The sequence below is a fragment of the Micromesistius poutassou genome (assembly GCF_964030765.1).
Source record: "Micromesistius poutassou genome assembly, chromosome: 22".
In the NCBI taxonomy this organism is placed as follows: domain Eukaryota; kingdom Metazoa; phylum Chordata; class Actinopteri; order Gadiformes; family Gadidae; genus Micromesistius; species Micromesistius poutassou.
In genome coordinates this window covers 1,079,631-1,097,699 of record NC_140292.1, presented here as the reverse complement: position 1 = coordinate 1,097,699, position 18,069 = coordinate 1,079,631, and the positions used below count along the sequence as shown (strand labels likewise).

Sequence of the window (18,069 nt, the reverse complement as noted above, 5' to 3'; positions counted from 1 at the left end):
AAAAATCTGCATTTTTCTGCAATAAATGCAACAAAAAAAAACGGAATCCAGTTCACGTTCCTTGACCATACAAGAGACGACACATCGAAACACAGTGTGAAGAGTTGTTGTTTTTTTTACTTTTATTTTTCCACACACATACATTGAATCTCTGTGACAATGACGCAAGGTCGGAGATCCCTATAATTTAAGTGACACAATGCACAAGAATGGCACCAATAACATACAATTTTCGACTCGACACACAACTGAGCAAGAGAAAAACAGTTGAAAGAGTGAACAGTGCCAAGGTACCGGGGAAGAAACCAAAAAAGAGACAGACTTCCCGTTCCCGCCCGTTTACAGCATTACAAAGTGCGTTCGCTGGCCACCGTGAGGTCATCACGTCCACGCGGTGGTGTGTGTTTTTCTGTACCCAAACCAGAGAGAAAGTTCCGGGTCCACTCTCCGAATGTACCAACGATTTCATGTCAACATTTGCGCAAAACAAAAAAAAAAACAAGCGCATTGTAGTAAATGAGCAAAAAAAAACAAACATACTTTTTTTGGCTCAGGTAATGCTGATTCACATGTACAACCATTTAAAAAATTAAAAATAAAACAAGGCTTCGAGAAGCGACGAAGTGGTTTCCACAAGAATTACTTTGTCATAATGTAGAAACGCGATGGTTAAAACAGTAGTATGTACAGTACAGTTGATAGCTAATGGTGTAAATGTTACCTAATGTGTTAGAGAGTGTGTGGGGGGAGGGAGGGGGGGCGGCCCCCCTGAGATTCGACCTCTGAGGGCCGACGTGAAAACATCAGGGAGAGGCAGAACGTCCAGTGGCCCTGCAGACTTGTAGCTCAACCACAATGTCCGGGGTTCTTCATGAAGGACCCCCCCCCCCACCGCTCTTGTAGCGTCCCCTAGTCGGGGAGAGTTTAGTGGGGCCCCAGTGGTAGGACTTCTCGGTCCTTCGAGGGCCTTGTGGTCCTTCTCACTCATGCTAACGCTAACGCTCATCTTCCTCGATAAAAGTCGACAACAGCAGTCGGTGACGATGGATCCAGTCCAATATTGACACAAAAAAAGAAAAATACCTTTGAGAGATGTTAGTACGTTACCATATATCTTTTTTTTTTTTTTTTTTTAGCAAGCTTCATACCAAGGATGTGCCGGAGAAGGCACTGTTTCCATCGTTTTTATTGTTAGCAACATTAGCATTAGCAACATTAGCATTAGCAACATTAGCACTAGCTTGTGGGGGGGGGGGGGGGGGGGGGACAGCATTTAATGTTGCCTGGTGAATTTGACGATACCTTGCAATATGCTGATTGGCTTGTAACTCTGCAGAGGGTAAGAAGGTGCTTGCTTTGACCGTTTTTTGTCAAAGCGTACAAAGATGTTGGCGTCGCCAAGCCAGTTTTATCTTTCTCTCTGGCATTCCGTGAACTGTTCTGGTGTTTTCACTGAAAAAACTATATGAAGATATGATATCTCTCGAAGGGTGGGGTTTCTGCTGAACACCTCTGTACAGTAATGTAGGCAAGAATGAGATATGCTTTTCATTTTGAGGGAGTGACACGTTCGCCATTTCCCCGGCGTAGGATATGATCGCAGAAGGCCAATATAAGGTCTTTAAAGTGGTTAGTGGTTAAGTCTTGAGTCCAATTACAGTTGGGATAAAGAATTACAAAAACACACCCATCGCCCTCCTCTTGGGAGCTTTAACATAAGCAACATTTACATGGGAGTCATTGTAATCAGTGGTGTTTAGATTCCAAGTGAAGGCCTGGGGATCCATGTCCAACGACGTTGGCGAAGTACCGGGCAGTACCCGCTCTCTAGCGCACAGAACGAGGTACTTTCACCTGACCAGCCGTCCTCTACGGTTCATATAAAATAGAAACGTCCCCGTATCCCTCGAGACCAAACATAGAGCCGCCATTGAAAACCCTGCGTAGACGTGGCCGTCCGCACGACCTCACAGGGAAACGTCCGTCTGTCCGGCTCTGTTCTGTCCACTCCGCTGGGCTTCCTCGACGTCCGAGAGAGACGTCCCGGTCGGTCCCCGCGAATGTCCGGTGACGTTAAGACGTTTTGCACAGTAGTCGTAGTTTTCCCACAGAAACACACACGGCCGCCAAAAAAAAACCCAGACACCCATCACCCGCCACGCTCTATTAATGCAAACTACAGTTTGAACAACCAGTCTGCACAACCAGAGTGTGAACAACCACAGTCTCCATAGCGTCTGCACCGGGCTGTCAGGTCTTGGTCCGAGGTGTTGGCAATTTGAGCTGACGGCGATCGGAGCCGGGGTTAAAACGGGTTTCCTGCCTTTAATCGGATTGTGCCTTTTTTTTTGCGTTCCTTGATGTGGGTTGTAGAGCAGAACGTTGAACTCCCTGGCCGATTCACCCCGACACCGGCCACTGAGGTGGGGCTTGGGCGGAGGTTAAGAGGTGTAGGTCCCGGGGTCGTTAAGGGATGGCAGTGTGGCAGTCGCTCCTCCGGGCGACGGTGGGCTGCCGGTCGGATTCACCGCCTGGAGCTGAACGGCAGGAGAGCTGGGTGCCTGGATCTCTGGCTGGCTAGCCTGTTAGCTTGTGTGTGTGTGTGTGTGTGTGTGTGTGTGTGTGTGTGTGAGGACTACTGATTCGCCAGGTGAACTCTCGTTTACACAGAGGTCGACATGCGAGGCAAAAAAAAAAAACTGAATGAAAACGCAGATGAGACGTCCGAGGGGGAAAACAGTAGCACTAGTGTCGTCTTGTGTGACTGAAACGTTGTTCACCGGTGGGCTGGGGGGGGGGGGGTGGGCAGGGTTAAGTATAGTTATTCCAAACCAACCGGTGTGCTTGTCTTCTTTCGGTTACTCCTGAGATGTGACACGACAACAACAACAAAAAATATATACGACACAAACAAACCGCTAACCACTAATCCCCGTTCCCCTGTTCTGGAGTTCTCCTCTCCTCTCTCGGACATCTGTTTTGACATTCACTCTGGACCGCGTCACCGTGGTTTCTGACGTTCCACCCCACCCCCCCCCACCCCTCTCAATATGAGAGAGTCCACTGTTGAGGTCAGGGGGTCAGGTGGGTGTGGCTGATGACGAGTCTGACGATGACGGCTCGTTAAGGCATTAGTACCGTCCCATGCGTTCAACATCAACAATATAAATATTTTTTTGTGTTTTTGTTTTTTTTCGTTGCCTTTGCGTCGGCGATGTCTTCGCGTCGCCCCCGACGCGGCCGCAGAGTTTTACATTGTAGGCGTGGTGATGGAGCTCAGGAGGAGGCTGAAGCACAGGAGGGTGGAGGAGGAGGATCCTGCGGTGGGAGAACAGAGGAGGGATTTTTAAACGCGAGTGCGGCCGGCCGGCCAAGCTTTACTGGGGTCTCAGGGGGGCTCTTACTTTGAAAACAGCTCTTCTCAAGGTTTCTTATTCTTTTCTAGGATGTATAGGGAGTCACCCCGCCAACTACGCTTTCAGAATATATTATTATAAGTATAGAGTGCCCATTGAAACCTAATTGGGGCAAAGCACTATTTGAATCAAGCTAGACTTTTCACTATAAAGTACAGAAGGTTAATGTAGTAATGCACATTCCCCTTTATAACTTACATACATTTCAAGTCAGATGTTGAAGGGTGGAGCACAAAGAAGTTGCAGTAGTTAAATATATTGCCAGTTATATTAAAGATGTATATGAAGATAAAAAGGTGTTGATTGTGGTATAGGTTATCAATACCCAACATGGAATTTATCTATTTTTGCTATGTGCAGTTTTAAAATCACTTAAATGTTCCCTACCACTAAAGTCCACTTTTCGAGACTTTTTCACATGCTTTTCGGAAACTTCAAAATAAAACCTCTCCTAATGGCAAATCACTTTAGAACATCTTAACAATAACAGGACGGTATACTGTTGAATGACGGCACAATATGAATCACAAAGACTTAATTAGTCAGGGTTCGGGAGCGAGCTTTGACCTACGTCTGTCCGTGCCCTGGGGGGGGGGCCGTCTCTATGTCTTGCTGACGTTCTCGTAGATGACGTCGCTGGTGATGGACTGCTGCTTCTTCTTCTTCCACATGAGCAGCACACACTGGTGGATGAACACGTACTGCTCCTGGTGGCCGGAGGGGGGGACACACACGACACGCAAGGGGTTAACACGCTGCTTATTTGCTACAGGCGGCATGTGGCTCAGGAGGTAGAGCCGGGTGACTGGTAACCGGAAGGTTGCCGGTTCGATCCCCAGCTTCTCCTAGTCAGGGACGCCTCAAGTGTCGAGGTGTCCCTGAGCGAGACGCCGCCTCACCCTGACAAGCTGGCTGTCGCCGTGCGTGGCTGACTCCTCTGTCGGTGGGTGAATGTGTGCATGAATGAGTGAATGTTGCCATATTGTAAAGCACTTTGAGTGGCCACTGGTTAGAAAAGCGCTGTATAAATGCAGTCCATTCACAGGAACTATTCACTCTTCATTCATTTAGCAGACCTGCAGTGGATTCATAATACATGTCATTAATGAGCAGTTAGGTAGACTGTGGACTAGGGGCATCAAACCCATAACCTTCCTACTGGCTGAGCGGTGAGGGTCTTGATGGGGAGGTTTGCACGTGAACGTGATTCTCATTGCTGACCATTTAGAATTGCAAGTATGATTAGAATGTGGAATACATCATTACTGTGATGTATGTATGTGACTTATAACCAAATCACCCGGCCACAGGCAGTGGAAGAACATCCACTGCTTCCAATGCTTTAAAATGCTTTTAAATTGTACGACTTAGTAACTATTTAAGGGATGATATTATTGTGAAAAATATTGCGCGCAAATCTTGCACGCCAGAAGAAATGGCGACCATACATTTCTCCTTTCTTTAACATGAGCCGAACACAATGCTGTCCACCTCTGGGAATGCTGGTGAAAACTGCGCATGTAGCAGAAATGTTCATTATTCCCCGTACTGCAAAGTAAAGTAACCGCAGTGACACAGAGGTTGTGAACGTGAAACACACGCAGACATACTCATATACACATACGCACACACATATACACTTACACGTACACACACACACACATATACATATACAGACACACACACACACACACACACACACACACATACACACACACACACACACATAGTATATAGCCCTCCTTAATATAGCTTTTCTGGATCGGTATGGTTTGGCTGGAGCTAAAAAGGGATGTTGGCTCATCATCATCATCATCTATTTTATTTCCCTTCCACTGCTTCAGCGGGTGGGGTGCCAAGGATCCTCTCCATCAGAGGCAGGAACCATGACTTGTTTTGCGATTCTCTTTGTAGTTAGGTTGTAGAGACAGAGTAAGTTAATCATATTTTTTCCAGATGTCACGAGTATATGGCGTATTATTAGAGCGGAACAGAATGTGTTTTTGCAGGGGCTGAGTTTTGGAAGTCTGGTTACGTGAGCTTACCTCAGGTGTTGGACGAGACAGAAGTTACGGATCGGTGAGGGGCAACCAACAGCTCCTGGTTGTAAGATAATCAGGGTTTTTTCTTGTTCAGTGTGACTGTACTGGCCGCCTGGCCCTTACCTCAGTCTGCACCATGGAGAGCCGGTGGGAGCGCATCTCCGACACCATGCCCAGGATGTCTGCGTACTCGTGCTCCCGGAGGTGCAGCATGAGGCGGTCGAGAGCCATGAAGGTCCCTGTCCTCCCCACGCCCGCGCTGAGGAGACACCACAGCCAATCAGAGCCCGGATTCATAAGCCACAGCCAATCACAACCCGGGGACATCAGCCGACCACAACCCAGAACGTCAGCCAATCACAACCCAGAACGTCAGCCAATCACAACCCAGAACGTCAGCCAATCACAAATCCAGAACTCATCACCCTCAGCCAATCACAACCCGACACCCATAACCCCCAGCCAATCCCAACCCAGATCTTCAGCCAATCACAGCCCGGCACCCATAACCCTCAGCCAATCAGAACCCAGAACATGAGCCTATAACACCCCAGAATCAATAACCCCCAGCCAATCACAACCCAGAGCATCAACCAATCCGACCCTGGAGGCTGGAACACATAACCCTAACCAAGAACCAAGAACATGTGGTATATGGTCTTAACATGACCAAAAGCCACCAATGCCTTTTCTCTTGATGCACAAGAAGGCTGTATATTTACACATTGTGATGACGCAGTACTGTAGCTATAAATAATATGGACACCCTGCTGTTAGCATCAGAGCTAACGATGATAACCCTGGACCGGACATCCAGGATACGATCAATTCTTGTCGATACCTGGAAGGATCCCTGAGTCTCTACTATAAATTAACTGCCTCACTGTCATCCCAGCCGCTACAGGAAATGACTTCCAGCTGTTTATTGACGTCGTTAATGAGGGGCTCTGTCTCCGCCAGGACAACCATTAAATCACATCCTTAAATTTAAGTACGGGGTTTAGTGGCCAAACACACCCACCTCAACCAAACGCTAAGTGTTCTCACGTCCTTGACTTTAAATGATGTATTTCATTATATAATATAAGTCACTGGCACTTAATGTACTCACTCATTGTATGTTGTACATCCTTGCACTTAAAAATAGTACTTAGCAATGTAGCATCTTATCCTAGCTATCTTTGTTGTATACAGGGAATGGGTTAACCTAGCGGTTGTTAGTGCTCGGCACTTGGTTCTATGAGCATGCAAATGCTAATGCTAAGTATTCTTAAGTTATTTTCTTAAAAAAATGTAATTTATATAATGATGACTTTACATATTTTGCTATATATGTTTTGCTTTATATAAATGACTGTATATGTTAGGTAAAGTCAATGAAATCACATTGTTGTGTTGAGCACGCAAACGCTCATGTTAATGCTACTGTTGATGCTAGTGTTTGTCCGTGTGTCCATGGGGGGGGGGTCCGGGTGTCCTCAGACTGACCTGCAGTGGACCACCACGGGGTCCTTGGACTGGTTGGCCCGATGGCGGACGATCTGGACGAACTGCAGGATGCTCTCGATGGCGTTGACCGTGGGCACGCCGTGGTCGGGCCAGGACGTGTAGTTGAGGTGCAGCACGTCCTGGCTCTCGTCCGCCTGCGGGGGGCGACAGAGCGCACGCTGAAAACGACGGGGGGACCAGAGTGGCAGCTTATCGTAGCGGACGCTGAGGGACGCGCTGAGCGCGCGCGTGCGGACTGGGTCTACTTCCTGTGCCTTGAGAAGGTAATTGAAAAGATTACGGCTGAATTAAATCTTGAGGACGGATTGTGTGGGGGCAACAGGAACTCTTAATGAAAGGGGGGGGAGGAACGCCGAACACGATAAGACGTGAGCATTTTTTATCAGCGAGCGGATGAGGATTCGTCCGACTTCCCGGCCTCATCAGGGGAAGTGCGTAACACGGTAATCGCCTGATTGGCTAATTGATACATCGCCGGTCGGACTCACGTAGCCCAGCCTGAAGTTGCGGATGGTCCACTCCGGAGACTCGCACTCGTGGAGCATCTCCACGCTGATCTCTCCGTACATCACCGGCTCGTCTGTGAAGGGCCAGTAGTGATCGCATTTCACCTGCAGAAAGCACACCCCACGGGTTAGGACTCAGAGAGACGGATGGCCGTGGATACGGACCCAGACAGACCAGGGACAGGGGGGGGGGTGGTCGGGGGGGGTGGTCACTGGGATTCAGAGCTAAACCAAAATCAATGACTTGACAGGCAGGTCAAACCTCAATTGAAGGCAGTCACACAATATGTCCCATGAGGACAGCCCATATACTTGCTCACTGTGCTAGCTAAGAGCTAGGTGCACTAGGGTAGGGTGGCTAACAGCTAGCTATGCTAGGGTAGGGTGGCTAACAGCTAGGTGGGCTAGGCTAGGGTGGCTAAGAGCTAGGTGGGCTAGGGTAGGGTGGCTAAGAGCTAGCTATGCTAGGGTAGGGTGGCTAAGAGCTAGGTGGGCTAGGCTAGGGTGGCTAAGAGCTAAGTGTGCTAGGGTAGGGTGGCCAAGAGCTAGGTGTGCTAGGCTAGGGTGGCTCAGAGCTAGGTGGGCTAGGCTAGGGTGGCTAAGAGCTAGGTGGGCTAGGCTAGGGTGGCTCAGAGCTAGGTGGGCTAGGGTAGGGTGGCTAAGAGCTAGGTGTGCTAGGGTAGGGTGGCTAAGAGCTAGGTGTGCTAGGGTAGGGTGGCTAAGAGCTAGGTGGGCTAGGCTAGGGTGGCTAAGAGCTAGGTGGGCTAGGGTAGGGTGGCTAACAGCTAGGTGTGCTAGGGTAGGGTGGCTAAGAGCTAGGTGGGCTAGGCTAGGGTGGCTCAGAGCTAGGTGTGCTAGGCTAGGGGGGCTAAGCGCTAGGTGGGCTAGGCTAGGGTGCTGGGAGAGCCTCACCCTGCGGCGCTCGTTGCACTGTGTGAGCATGACGATGATGGTGGTCTTCTGCTGGAGGACCATCTTCCAGAAGTCGTTCCTGGTCTCCGGGAGCGGGCCCTGCGTGGCGATATACTCCCTGGGGGACTTGTAACCCTAGGAGGGGAACACACACACACACACACACACACACACACAGACACACACACACACACACACACAGACAGACAGACGCACAGAATTACAAATACATAATCAGGACATGGGACCACTTGGTATTGATAGGATGTTGCGGCCGGGGGGGGGGGGGGGGGGGGGGGGGTTGTCTTACGGGAATGTAGTTGGCGTTGATGTAGTCGGCCCCCTCGTCGTTGTGCATGGAGATCAGCTTGACGCGGCTGAAGTCGTCTGAGGAGGACATTTGACCGGCATCACAATCGATGCCGTCTAACCATTTTTTGTTTGTTGCATGTCATTAAGGAGCAGGTATAGGGTGGCATCCTGCTCATGGATGTCTACAGGTAGACTGCTAAGACTGGGATTTGAACCCACAACCTTTCGCCTGGGAGTCAAAACACCTTAATCACTAGAATGATCCGGGTTGTATGGTTGATAGCGTTGTTTTGTCCCTTGCAGGATGTTGTCAACATAACAACACATGTCTACCAATAGTGAAAGAGTATCACAGGGCGGCAGTAGCTGAGGAGTTGGAGCGGGTTGGCCGGTAACCGCGAGGTTGCTAGTTCGATCCCCGGCTGCTCCTAGCGTCGAGTGTCGGGCTGTCCCTGAGCGAGACGCCGCCTCGCCCTGACTGCTCCTGACGGGCTGGCTGTCGCCTTGCATGGTTGCCTCCGCCGTCGGTGTGTGAACGTGTGCATGAATGGGTGAATGTCAGGCAATATTGTAAAGCACTTTGGATAAAAGCGCTATATAAATGCAGTCCATTTACCATTCATAAAACTGTCAATCACGTACTGTAACCCTAACATACATTTCAGAGGAAGGTCTTGAATTCAGGGAGGATAACAGATCTGAAGCGGCTTTGGTTCAACAAATTCAGACTCTGAGTCGATTTCTTTGTTATCAAATTTCCTTGCTAACGAATAGCATCTGATGTTTGAACTTATGTTTGACTCTGCGGAAGGTTTTGGTTATGGGCGCACGGTAATTTCGCTCACATGGCAGGATGTTGGTGTAGCGGTTCTTGGGCCGGTTGATTGGCAGGTCTGCAGCGTCATGTGACAAGTCGAGTCCCACCGTCTTCAGTTCCTGTTGGGACACAGATGATGAAGGAGAGGAGAAGGCAGAGAGTTTTGTAGACAGTAACGCCTCAAACATTCCTTACATAGATCCGTATTTCTTCTTTCAAACGCTCCTCATGGAATTTTCAACTTTAAATGAAAAATAAAAGTTTTTCAACATCGTTTTAGCTAGTTATTATTTTTTCAGGAAATGGACGACCACCACATTTGGAAAACCCAATGGAAAAATTATGCTGTTCCTTACCTCAAACTGCAGTGAGAACTTGTAGGCCGAGTCTTTGCTCATGTCTTTGAGGTAAGCCTCAAAGTCATCCAGCTGGACCGGGCTGCGACGACAAAACAGAAACACAAACGGATTGGTCAAAGGTCATGAAGGCTGTCAGGAAATGCCTTGTTTCCCACAATAATATTTCCAAAAACAACAGCCCATTTTCCAAGTATATGATGAGGGGATGAGAACCCTTTTATAGATCTCGATTCATCCCGGATAAAGGATAAAATCCCGGCTGCTATAAAAGCACATTTTCCATTGAAGCTGCAACTTTTACGACCCCCCCCACCCCCCCCTCCGACTCATCTTTGATCTCCAGGATTAGCGGGACTTTGATGCTAACCCACTAGCTGGCTTTAAAGACTTGCTAAAGGCTGTTCTTCGGAGCTAGGTAGCTCGTTCTCATGCTCCTTTGAAACAGTGGAGCCCAGCCTTTGAACAGTCAGCAGCCTGTCTGTCTGCCTGTCTGTCTGGATACACACGTTCGCATGCACATAGTACGCGGTTGCGCTTCTCGCTAGGTACCTTGTTAGTTTCCGTTTCTTCAAAGCCGTCTTGCTCCTGTAAAATATCAACACACAAAGTGTTTAGGAAAGCGGCACGCCTCTCGCCTCCCCAATTTCTTTCTTCACCAGAGAGCGTTCATTATTATTCATCCACCGTGTCAAACCTTTTCGGCAGACGAGACGGTTTCCACACGCGCTATCAAACTTTTCCCCCATGCTTCTGCATTCACAGAGTGGCGACAATTCCGGTCCAAGAACCAGAAACATGCACTTTATCATGCCTACCACACTCTAATCCACCTCTGGATACAAACACAAACACTAACCCCCCCCCCCCCCCCCGAGACATCGACACACACTAGTCCTCTAACCCGATGTATTAACACACAAGCAGAAACAAAGATGGTGTGATGCAGGTGAGGTAGCAAAGCGGTGGTTAGTAGGATGCTCACATTCGCCGCGTTAGTTACGTGCTTAGCAAACACAAGACTTAAGACTCGGAACCCAACGCAGCCAGCCGCATCAGCAGACAGATGTTTCACCTCCATGTTTTAAACCGTGACGCCAAACATGGTAGAACCACAGCATGTACAGTACTGTTGTATTGAGTTTGTCATCGCTACTATGGAGGACAACGATTTTGAACTTTGGATCCACAAATCTGATTGGTGGATCCGCGTCACATGGTGCGTGTAAGGGGGTGCTAAGGTGGTTCTGAAACCGTGCAGGTAAAACAGGTGTCTAGCTGGTCGGTACTGGCACATGCCCCACCCCTCCCTCAAAACGATCTCAGCGATGAGTTCAGCCAACAATGCTTGCTTACTTACCAGGGATTAATATAAAAAGCCAAGAGATAGTCAGTCCATAGGCAGGATGGCAGAAGTGTGAGGAAGGCAAAGAGACTTCTTCGCCTGGGGGGGGGGGGGGGTAGGTCAAAAATAAATACAAATAAATAAATAAAAGAATAAACACCAAGGGGAGGGTAGGAGGGGGGGAGGGAGGAGGGGGGGGGTGGTGGGGTCAACAGGTTGGGACAAAACATGGTGCTCCGTTAGTATAGAGGCAGTAGAGTCGCTGGAGAAGTACACAAATTAGTGCTGAACACACAGTTAATGCATCATGCAGCTGGAGGAACTGGGTAGTGTGTCTGCCCCCCTCACCCCCCCCCCCCCCCCTTTCTTTCTCAGTGATGTATAACAGTGAACTAACGCTGAGCCATAGGGCCTAGAACTCATAACTCATACAATATGTAAGGGATAATGTATAGAACGCCGGTCATTATTGGGAAATAAGGCTTATTTTAGATAATGACCGGCGACATCCTATACATTATCCTGCTTATTACACGGCTACTTAAAATAACTTCACACAGTGTGTCTTTTCACAATTTATTTGTTACCAGTATTCGTAGTGTTGATCAGCAGAGAAATTGTCCGCCACAGACGTTGACGTCGCTTAGCAACCGAATACGCTGGGGTTGATAAGTTACCGGACTACTTGCGGAGTGATACGAGAGACGTGAATCAGAGGCAAAAAAATCCACTTTCCTTGACAGCGGTCATTATATGCTTAGCAACCACCGGAAGTCGGGAAGGCCCATGTAAGTGAACAGAGCGTTCCACAGCATTGAGAAGAGCCGTGTAATAATCAATAGTAATACATTCATCTGGGTTAAGACGGTGCGGTTGTGTTCAGTACTGCATACTACGATATAAAGCAGTAATGCCAATGACCAACGCTCACATTTTGAATGGAAGCCACTTTTAGTGCTATTGTTATTATCGAAGATTCGATTTGATTAGAAGGTTGGATTGAAACAAATGCATTATAAATAATGTGATGATAGTTCATCGAAAAAATAACATAATAACATTATCGTAAGCAATTGAACTCAAAGTTCAGAATTTCCCACAAACAAGGTCTAGCTTCTCGGATAATCCAAGTGTTGATCGTGTAAACCTTCACTACGTTAATTAATAACAACACTTTGATGTAAATATGTTGTTTGAAGCGATGGAGGTTAGGGTGAGAGTATAATGAGAATGACCTAACTAACCATCTTTCAGCAGTTATTAACCACCTTTCCGCACTCCGCACTTTCGCACTGTTAGTAATAAATGTATTTCTGTGTTCTACGTCAAACCAATCATTATATCACCCTCTATGAGTCTTGGTTCATATTTTCATGTTTTCTGTTTATTGAAAACAATATTCCATCCAAAATTGTTCACTTCCTTAGAACACTGACGAATCTTTAAGATCGACAAATTATTTGTGAAGTAGAACGTTAAGGAGGGAGAATGTAAAGCAGTCTTCAACACCTTATGAGCAGATGTTGAATCAGTTATTCTCTAATCTGACTCCCATAATCTCGGTCTAATCTCTTGACCTGGATTTGCCCTCTGAAGATACCGAGGGCTTTGCCCTATGCATTGAGGGGATCTACACACGTCACCACAACATTAGCATTGGATAACCCTTTGGACTGTCGTCAGACATCACTTGACTATTCTGCCCCCCCTGTATCAAAAACGGGTTTAAACACAGATGCAAAACACACAGGCACTTGTACAGAGAGGACAAATGTAAATGTACAGTATGATCTGATTCTGGGTAAGCATGTTTATGACATTGTGCCTTTCACAAACAATGGGCAAGCATTGTTCTGTTTTATTACACAGCTTTGATTTGGAGTACTCGATTGTGATTGGTCAATTTCTTTGTTTTAAGGTCTGTTATTTCTGAATAGCAGACCTGTGTCGCTATGGACAACTGAAAAATACAACAGATTGCTTTTAATGGGAGCAATAAAATAATTTCATAGATTTTTTTTTAATCAATAAAAGATCATTTTAAAATCAATAAAAACTTTTTAAAATCAATAAAAACTATTTTTAAATCAATATAATCATTTTAGAATCAAGGTTTTTTTGGGTTGTTATATAGTAGCCGTGTAATAAGCGGGATAATGTACAGCATCATGATTATGTTCTGTACATTATCCCATACATATGAATGCCAGCAAAAAGCCAAGTCCTACCAGTTGTAAGGAAGCTTGCCGTCTCTCTCAAAGGAAGCAAAATTGACAAAAGTCTCAGCCCCGCACTCCCTGTTCAAAAGAAAATGCATGTTTGTTTGTTTCTGTGTATTAGTGAGCAACATATATTTCCAAGAGACATTTCTTCAACTAAAAAAACATGGACTATAGCTGCAATGGAAAGCTTGGTTAGTAATTCTGCACCTTGAAGAAAAGCAACAACTGTAGAGTTGGAATGCAGGTGTAAGTGTGTTCAAACCACAGATAACTTGTTAAAACGGCTTCATTGTTTCAAAAAACATAAAGTTTCAAAAAACATAATTAAGTAAAAGTAACTAAAAGGACGAGGGTGAATCTTTGTTCGGAAATGAATCCACTAGATCGGGGGGAAAGGACTTTTTTTCCCAAATCATAGGAAAGTTGTAAAAGTTCAGAAAGTGAGTTGCTCGGGGGTAACACCACAGTCCCAGGAGCCCATGCTAGTGCTGCAGCTCCCTCACGTTATTCCACTGCCACTGTCAGCGCACACACTCAGAAGCCAACAGCGCCATGCGATGGAGCAACCAGCAGCAGCCTCTCATGGCAATGAACGCTCAAACTCCTGCCTTCCTCAACATCGCAAACAAGTAAATAAAAAGAACAAATCAATCACTGTTTACAAGGAAAATATGTACGTAGAAATAGCGAGTGAGTGCGGTGATATTTGCTTTGTCGGAATCTGTGCGCTGAGCCCATTCTCACACATCTTTTGTGTTTGATTTTTCCCGACATGTCCCCCACAATGCATTGTGTCCGTGCGGCTCACCTGGTCATCTGGAGGTGCTTCTTGCGCAGCACCAGGAGGAAGAGGACCAGCAGGCTGACCAGGAGCACGCTCAGGATGGCCAGAGCCGAGATGGCCGCCACACTGGGGTTCATCTCTTTAGCTGGTGGCACAAAGAGACACACGCACACACACACACACAGACAGCACATACACACACACACACACACACACACAGACAGCACATACACACACACACACAGGCATATACACATACAAATGGATAGACACACAGGCACAAACACACACACACACACACACACACAAACACACACATGAACACACGCACACACACACACACACACACACACACACACACACGCATAAACACAAACCAATTAAGACTGAATCCAGTAAAACTCTTCTTGAGGAGGCTATAAAACATGAATTTATGAATGTTTCAAATGTCAGGACAGAGCAGTGACCATCAATCACAGATTTAATACATTTCTGAGTGATTTACACAAACAGCTTTACAGTTGATTACTCTAAAAAAAGTTGTGGACTCACAGCTAAAAAATGCTGTGAGCCCTTTATATCGACAAAAGGGGGTCCTCTTCAGCGAGACCCCCATGTTACACCTCCATGTTTCTACGGGAGCCCAGAAGGGACAAACAGCTCTAGAGAGGAGCCCTTTCTAATTTGTAATCATAATCGTTATCTTATTCAGTTGGTCCCCGCTAGTTGCCTCCGTATCTTACACACTGGGACCTTTAATGGTTTATTGTTATTATTGCGATGAGTCACCACTCCAAAAATATACTGTCAAAAAGTGTACTGCTTGTTGTCAAATATGCTGTATGTCGCCTTGGACAAAGGCGTCTGGCAAATGAAATTAAAGTCAATTAAAGTAATAATACAACTCTGCTACTGCTGTCATCTATCGTTTTTAACAAATTGTCAACAATTTTCTTTTGGTCAAAAACAACACTACAACAATATGAATACGTTTTTAACCCCATAGAGTCCCTACCTCTAACACTGTACATCCCACAGTCACTGTTAGCATTAGGACACATTAGCACGTTAGCTTACCAACGGTGCTGACACTGATGTAGGCGGGCTTGCTGGCGGTGCTGTAGCTGTAGGTGGTGACGGTGCAGTTGTAGGTGGAGGAGGGCTGGAGGCCGGACACCGTCACAAAGTGACCCGTGGACGCCTGGGCTTGGTAGGGCTGAGAGAGAGAGCGAGAGAGAGAGAGAGAGAGAGAGAGAGAGAGAGAGAGAGAGAGAGAGAGAGAGAGAGAGAGAGAGAGAGACAAAAATACATTGAGACAGAGAAATAGAACAAGAGAGAGACAAAGAGAAATAGAGCAAGAGAGTGAGAGAGAGCAATAGAGGGAGAGAGAGAGGGAGGGAGAGAGCGAGAGAGAGAGGGAGAGAGCGCAAGAGAGCGAGAGAGAGGGAGAGAGAGAGAAGCTTAGTTTTATCAATAAACAAAAATAAATAAATAAATCTCGACCTGCTACTTAAAGTTAGGATAGGCAATTTGGAGACGTTATCCAGAGTAAGCGAAATTTATCAGTATCTAAGTATCTCAACTGACAAAAAGTCCTCCCTTCTCGTGAGGCATCCCTTAAAAGCCCTAACCCCAAAAATACAAGACTAGCTCACTAGCATTGGCAATAGGTCTGCGTAGCCTAGCTCATCTCGGTAGGTAGGTAGCCATCGAGCCAGACAAGCTTTTTGACGGCCTCTGAAAGCCACAGACACCACATCCCCTTATTTTTTCTGTCATGGAAATTTTATTTTTATTTTTTTTTATTGACCAATAAATGCTTCATAAGCAAATCCCTTCTCTTGCATTACATGTATCTGAGTCTCTTTGGTTCAAAGCACCTAAAAATAAAATGACTCAATAGTAGTAGCACGTAGCAATACTACAGTGTATACACATGTGTGTGTGTGTGTGTGTCTGTGTGTGTAAGGATAAGCCTATGGAAAGTACCTCCCTTCCCGTTGTGCTGTCAGTGAGTAACTCTCGGGACGCTAACAACGGCCTGTCTATCGCGAGGTCTTGAAATCGGTATAAATCACGTTAATGAATCACGCCAAATAACGCTGACTCATCCGCGGCTCAACCAGCCTCAAATGTACGGCCGGCTCACTTCTGCTCCCTGAGTTACAGGCTACATCTACAGCTGTAAATCTAAACCGCTGCTCTTCCTACCCGGGCACTGTGTTTTATGGCGTGTACGAGACTAGGGAGTCGTAGCATGACTCCCCTTTAACTCCCTCGTCCTTCAACCGTACCGCGATGTAAGCTAGTTAGCATTACCATGCTAATGTTAGCAACGAGATTGGTCATTTTGATTTGCAAATATTGGCATGGCGATACGGCAATCTCACATGGTCAATCATTTGTTCGTGGACCCAGGAGGGAATATCATTAAATAACATATTTGTTGTTTGTGAAAACACGGATTTGATCTGATTTGTGAGTCTGTTGTGCCGATCAAAGTTCAGAATCTCTGGCTCGGGCTGCCTCGGTTTGAAGCATTTCTATTCTGCGGTATTTGTTTCTGTCATTCTTCAAAGGATAATGTGATTTACTGCGGACAGTGCAGATTTGAAAGCTGGCAGGTTTGAAAAGCCACGTAAAGCCAAGTTAATTTGTATAGCCCTGGGCAGGAGGCTAGGAAGGACAGAAATAGAAACGCTGACTCAATGTAAATCAACAGAAAAAGTTATGATTCTTTTTTTTTTGTTATTATCTCAACATTCTTAATCCTGAAATATCTTTCTATATCATATATGAAAATATGAAAAACCAAAAGTAAGTAAAGATATGTTTACTTTCAGTTTACTTACTTTCGGTTTTTCATTATTATTATTTGTTTGTGATTCTAAAACACATCCTGTCTTTTAATTTGATGGACAGCATATGGATGTATTCATGCTATTTGGTCTTAATCTCAATTTCGTTGAAACGACGCAAATCTGTCTATGTATGGGTAAGACCCCAGCAACACTATCCGACCTTTTCAGCGTAGTGGTGATCCAACGCGTTCGACCCAAACGCTTTAACAAACCAACAGAACCACACGTCTCTAACCAGGGGGGTCCTGGTGCTCACCTTGGCCTCCGTGTTGGGTCTGGCCGGTCGACAGAGGACCTGGTAGTAGTCCACCACCCCCTCCACGCTCCACAGCAGGGTGACCGACGAGTGGGTGGTGTTGACGGCGTACAGGGAACGGGGGGGCGCCGGCTCTGGAGGGAGAAGAGAGTGGAACGGGTTCACGTTAGGAGCGCTTAGAGGAAGACGCTTTTATCCACGGTGACTTACTAAGGCTGAGGATGTTTACAAAGGATCTGATCAAAGCTGGAGAGACGGCGAAGATGCGGTGGTACGCGACCACGTTCCTCAACACAACTGGGAAAGGGAAATTGTCTACTTTACCCTGACTTTACCCAGAATTCACTGCTATGTTCAGAAAGAAAGGAGTGTAATCGGGGTGGAGAGAGTGGCTATTTGGAAGATATTTCAGTTGCACACAGTGGAACACTTCCTCTCTGCATTGGAAATAAATCTGAAAAGAGGAACTGAAATGTAAAGTTAACATGTTGGATGAATAATATTCATGAAAGTGGGTTTGGTTGAATAGCTTGAATAGCTTTGGGAAAAAATAGTCTGAATTAGACTTCCTCAGTACATCCAGGTATAATAAAATATGTGTGTGCGTGTACGTGACAGAGAGTTTGTGCGATGGAAAGGATCTCCCCTCCCTGTGTGTGTGTGTGTGTGTGTGTGTGTGTGTGTGTGTGTGTGTGTGTGTGTGTGTGTGTGTGTGCATGTGCGTTTGTATA

At 46.4% G+C, this 18,069-nt stretch overlaps 1 protein-coding gene across 1 annotated transcript in view; it reads right to left on the bottom strand.

The window, feature by feature from the left end:
• Positions 1-3,251: 3,251 nt before the first annotated feature.
• The window catches only part of ptpro (protein tyrosine phosphatase receptor type O), a 49,489-nt gene continuing 34,671 nt past the window's right edge, over positions 3,252-18,069 (bottom strand). The window contains exons 13-27 of the mRNA XM_084486901.1: positions 17,339-17,472; positions 15,299-15,437; positions 14,246-14,366; positions 13,444-13,512; positions 11,231-11,314; positions 10,423-10,458; positions 9,871-9,952; positions 9,543-9,633; positions 8,696-8,772; positions 8,386-8,520; positions 7,456-7,578; positions 6,947-7,101; positions 5,582-5,717; positions 3,988-4,123; positions 3,252-3,318 (exon numbers count right to left, since the gene is read on the bottom strand). Of these exons, the coding sequence (XP_084343027.1) occupies positions 4,019-4,123; positions 5,582-5,717; positions 6,947-7,101; positions 7,456-7,578; positions 8,386-8,520; positions 8,696-8,772; positions 9,543-9,633; positions 9,871-9,952; positions 10,423-10,458; positions 11,231-11,314; positions 13,444-13,512; positions 14,246-14,366; positions 15,299-15,437; positions 17,339-17,472 (1,487 nt within the window). The 3' untranslated portion in view covers positions 3,252-3,318; positions 3,988-4,018. The remainder of the gene's footprint in view (positions 3,319-3,987; positions 4,124-5,581; positions 5,718-6,946; positions 7,102-7,455; positions 7,579-8,385; positions 8,521-8,695; positions 8,773-9,542; positions 9,634-9,870; positions 9,953-10,422; positions 10,459-11,230; positions 11,315-13,443; positions 13,513-14,245; positions 14,367-15,298; positions 15,438-17,338; positions 17,473-18,069) is intronic.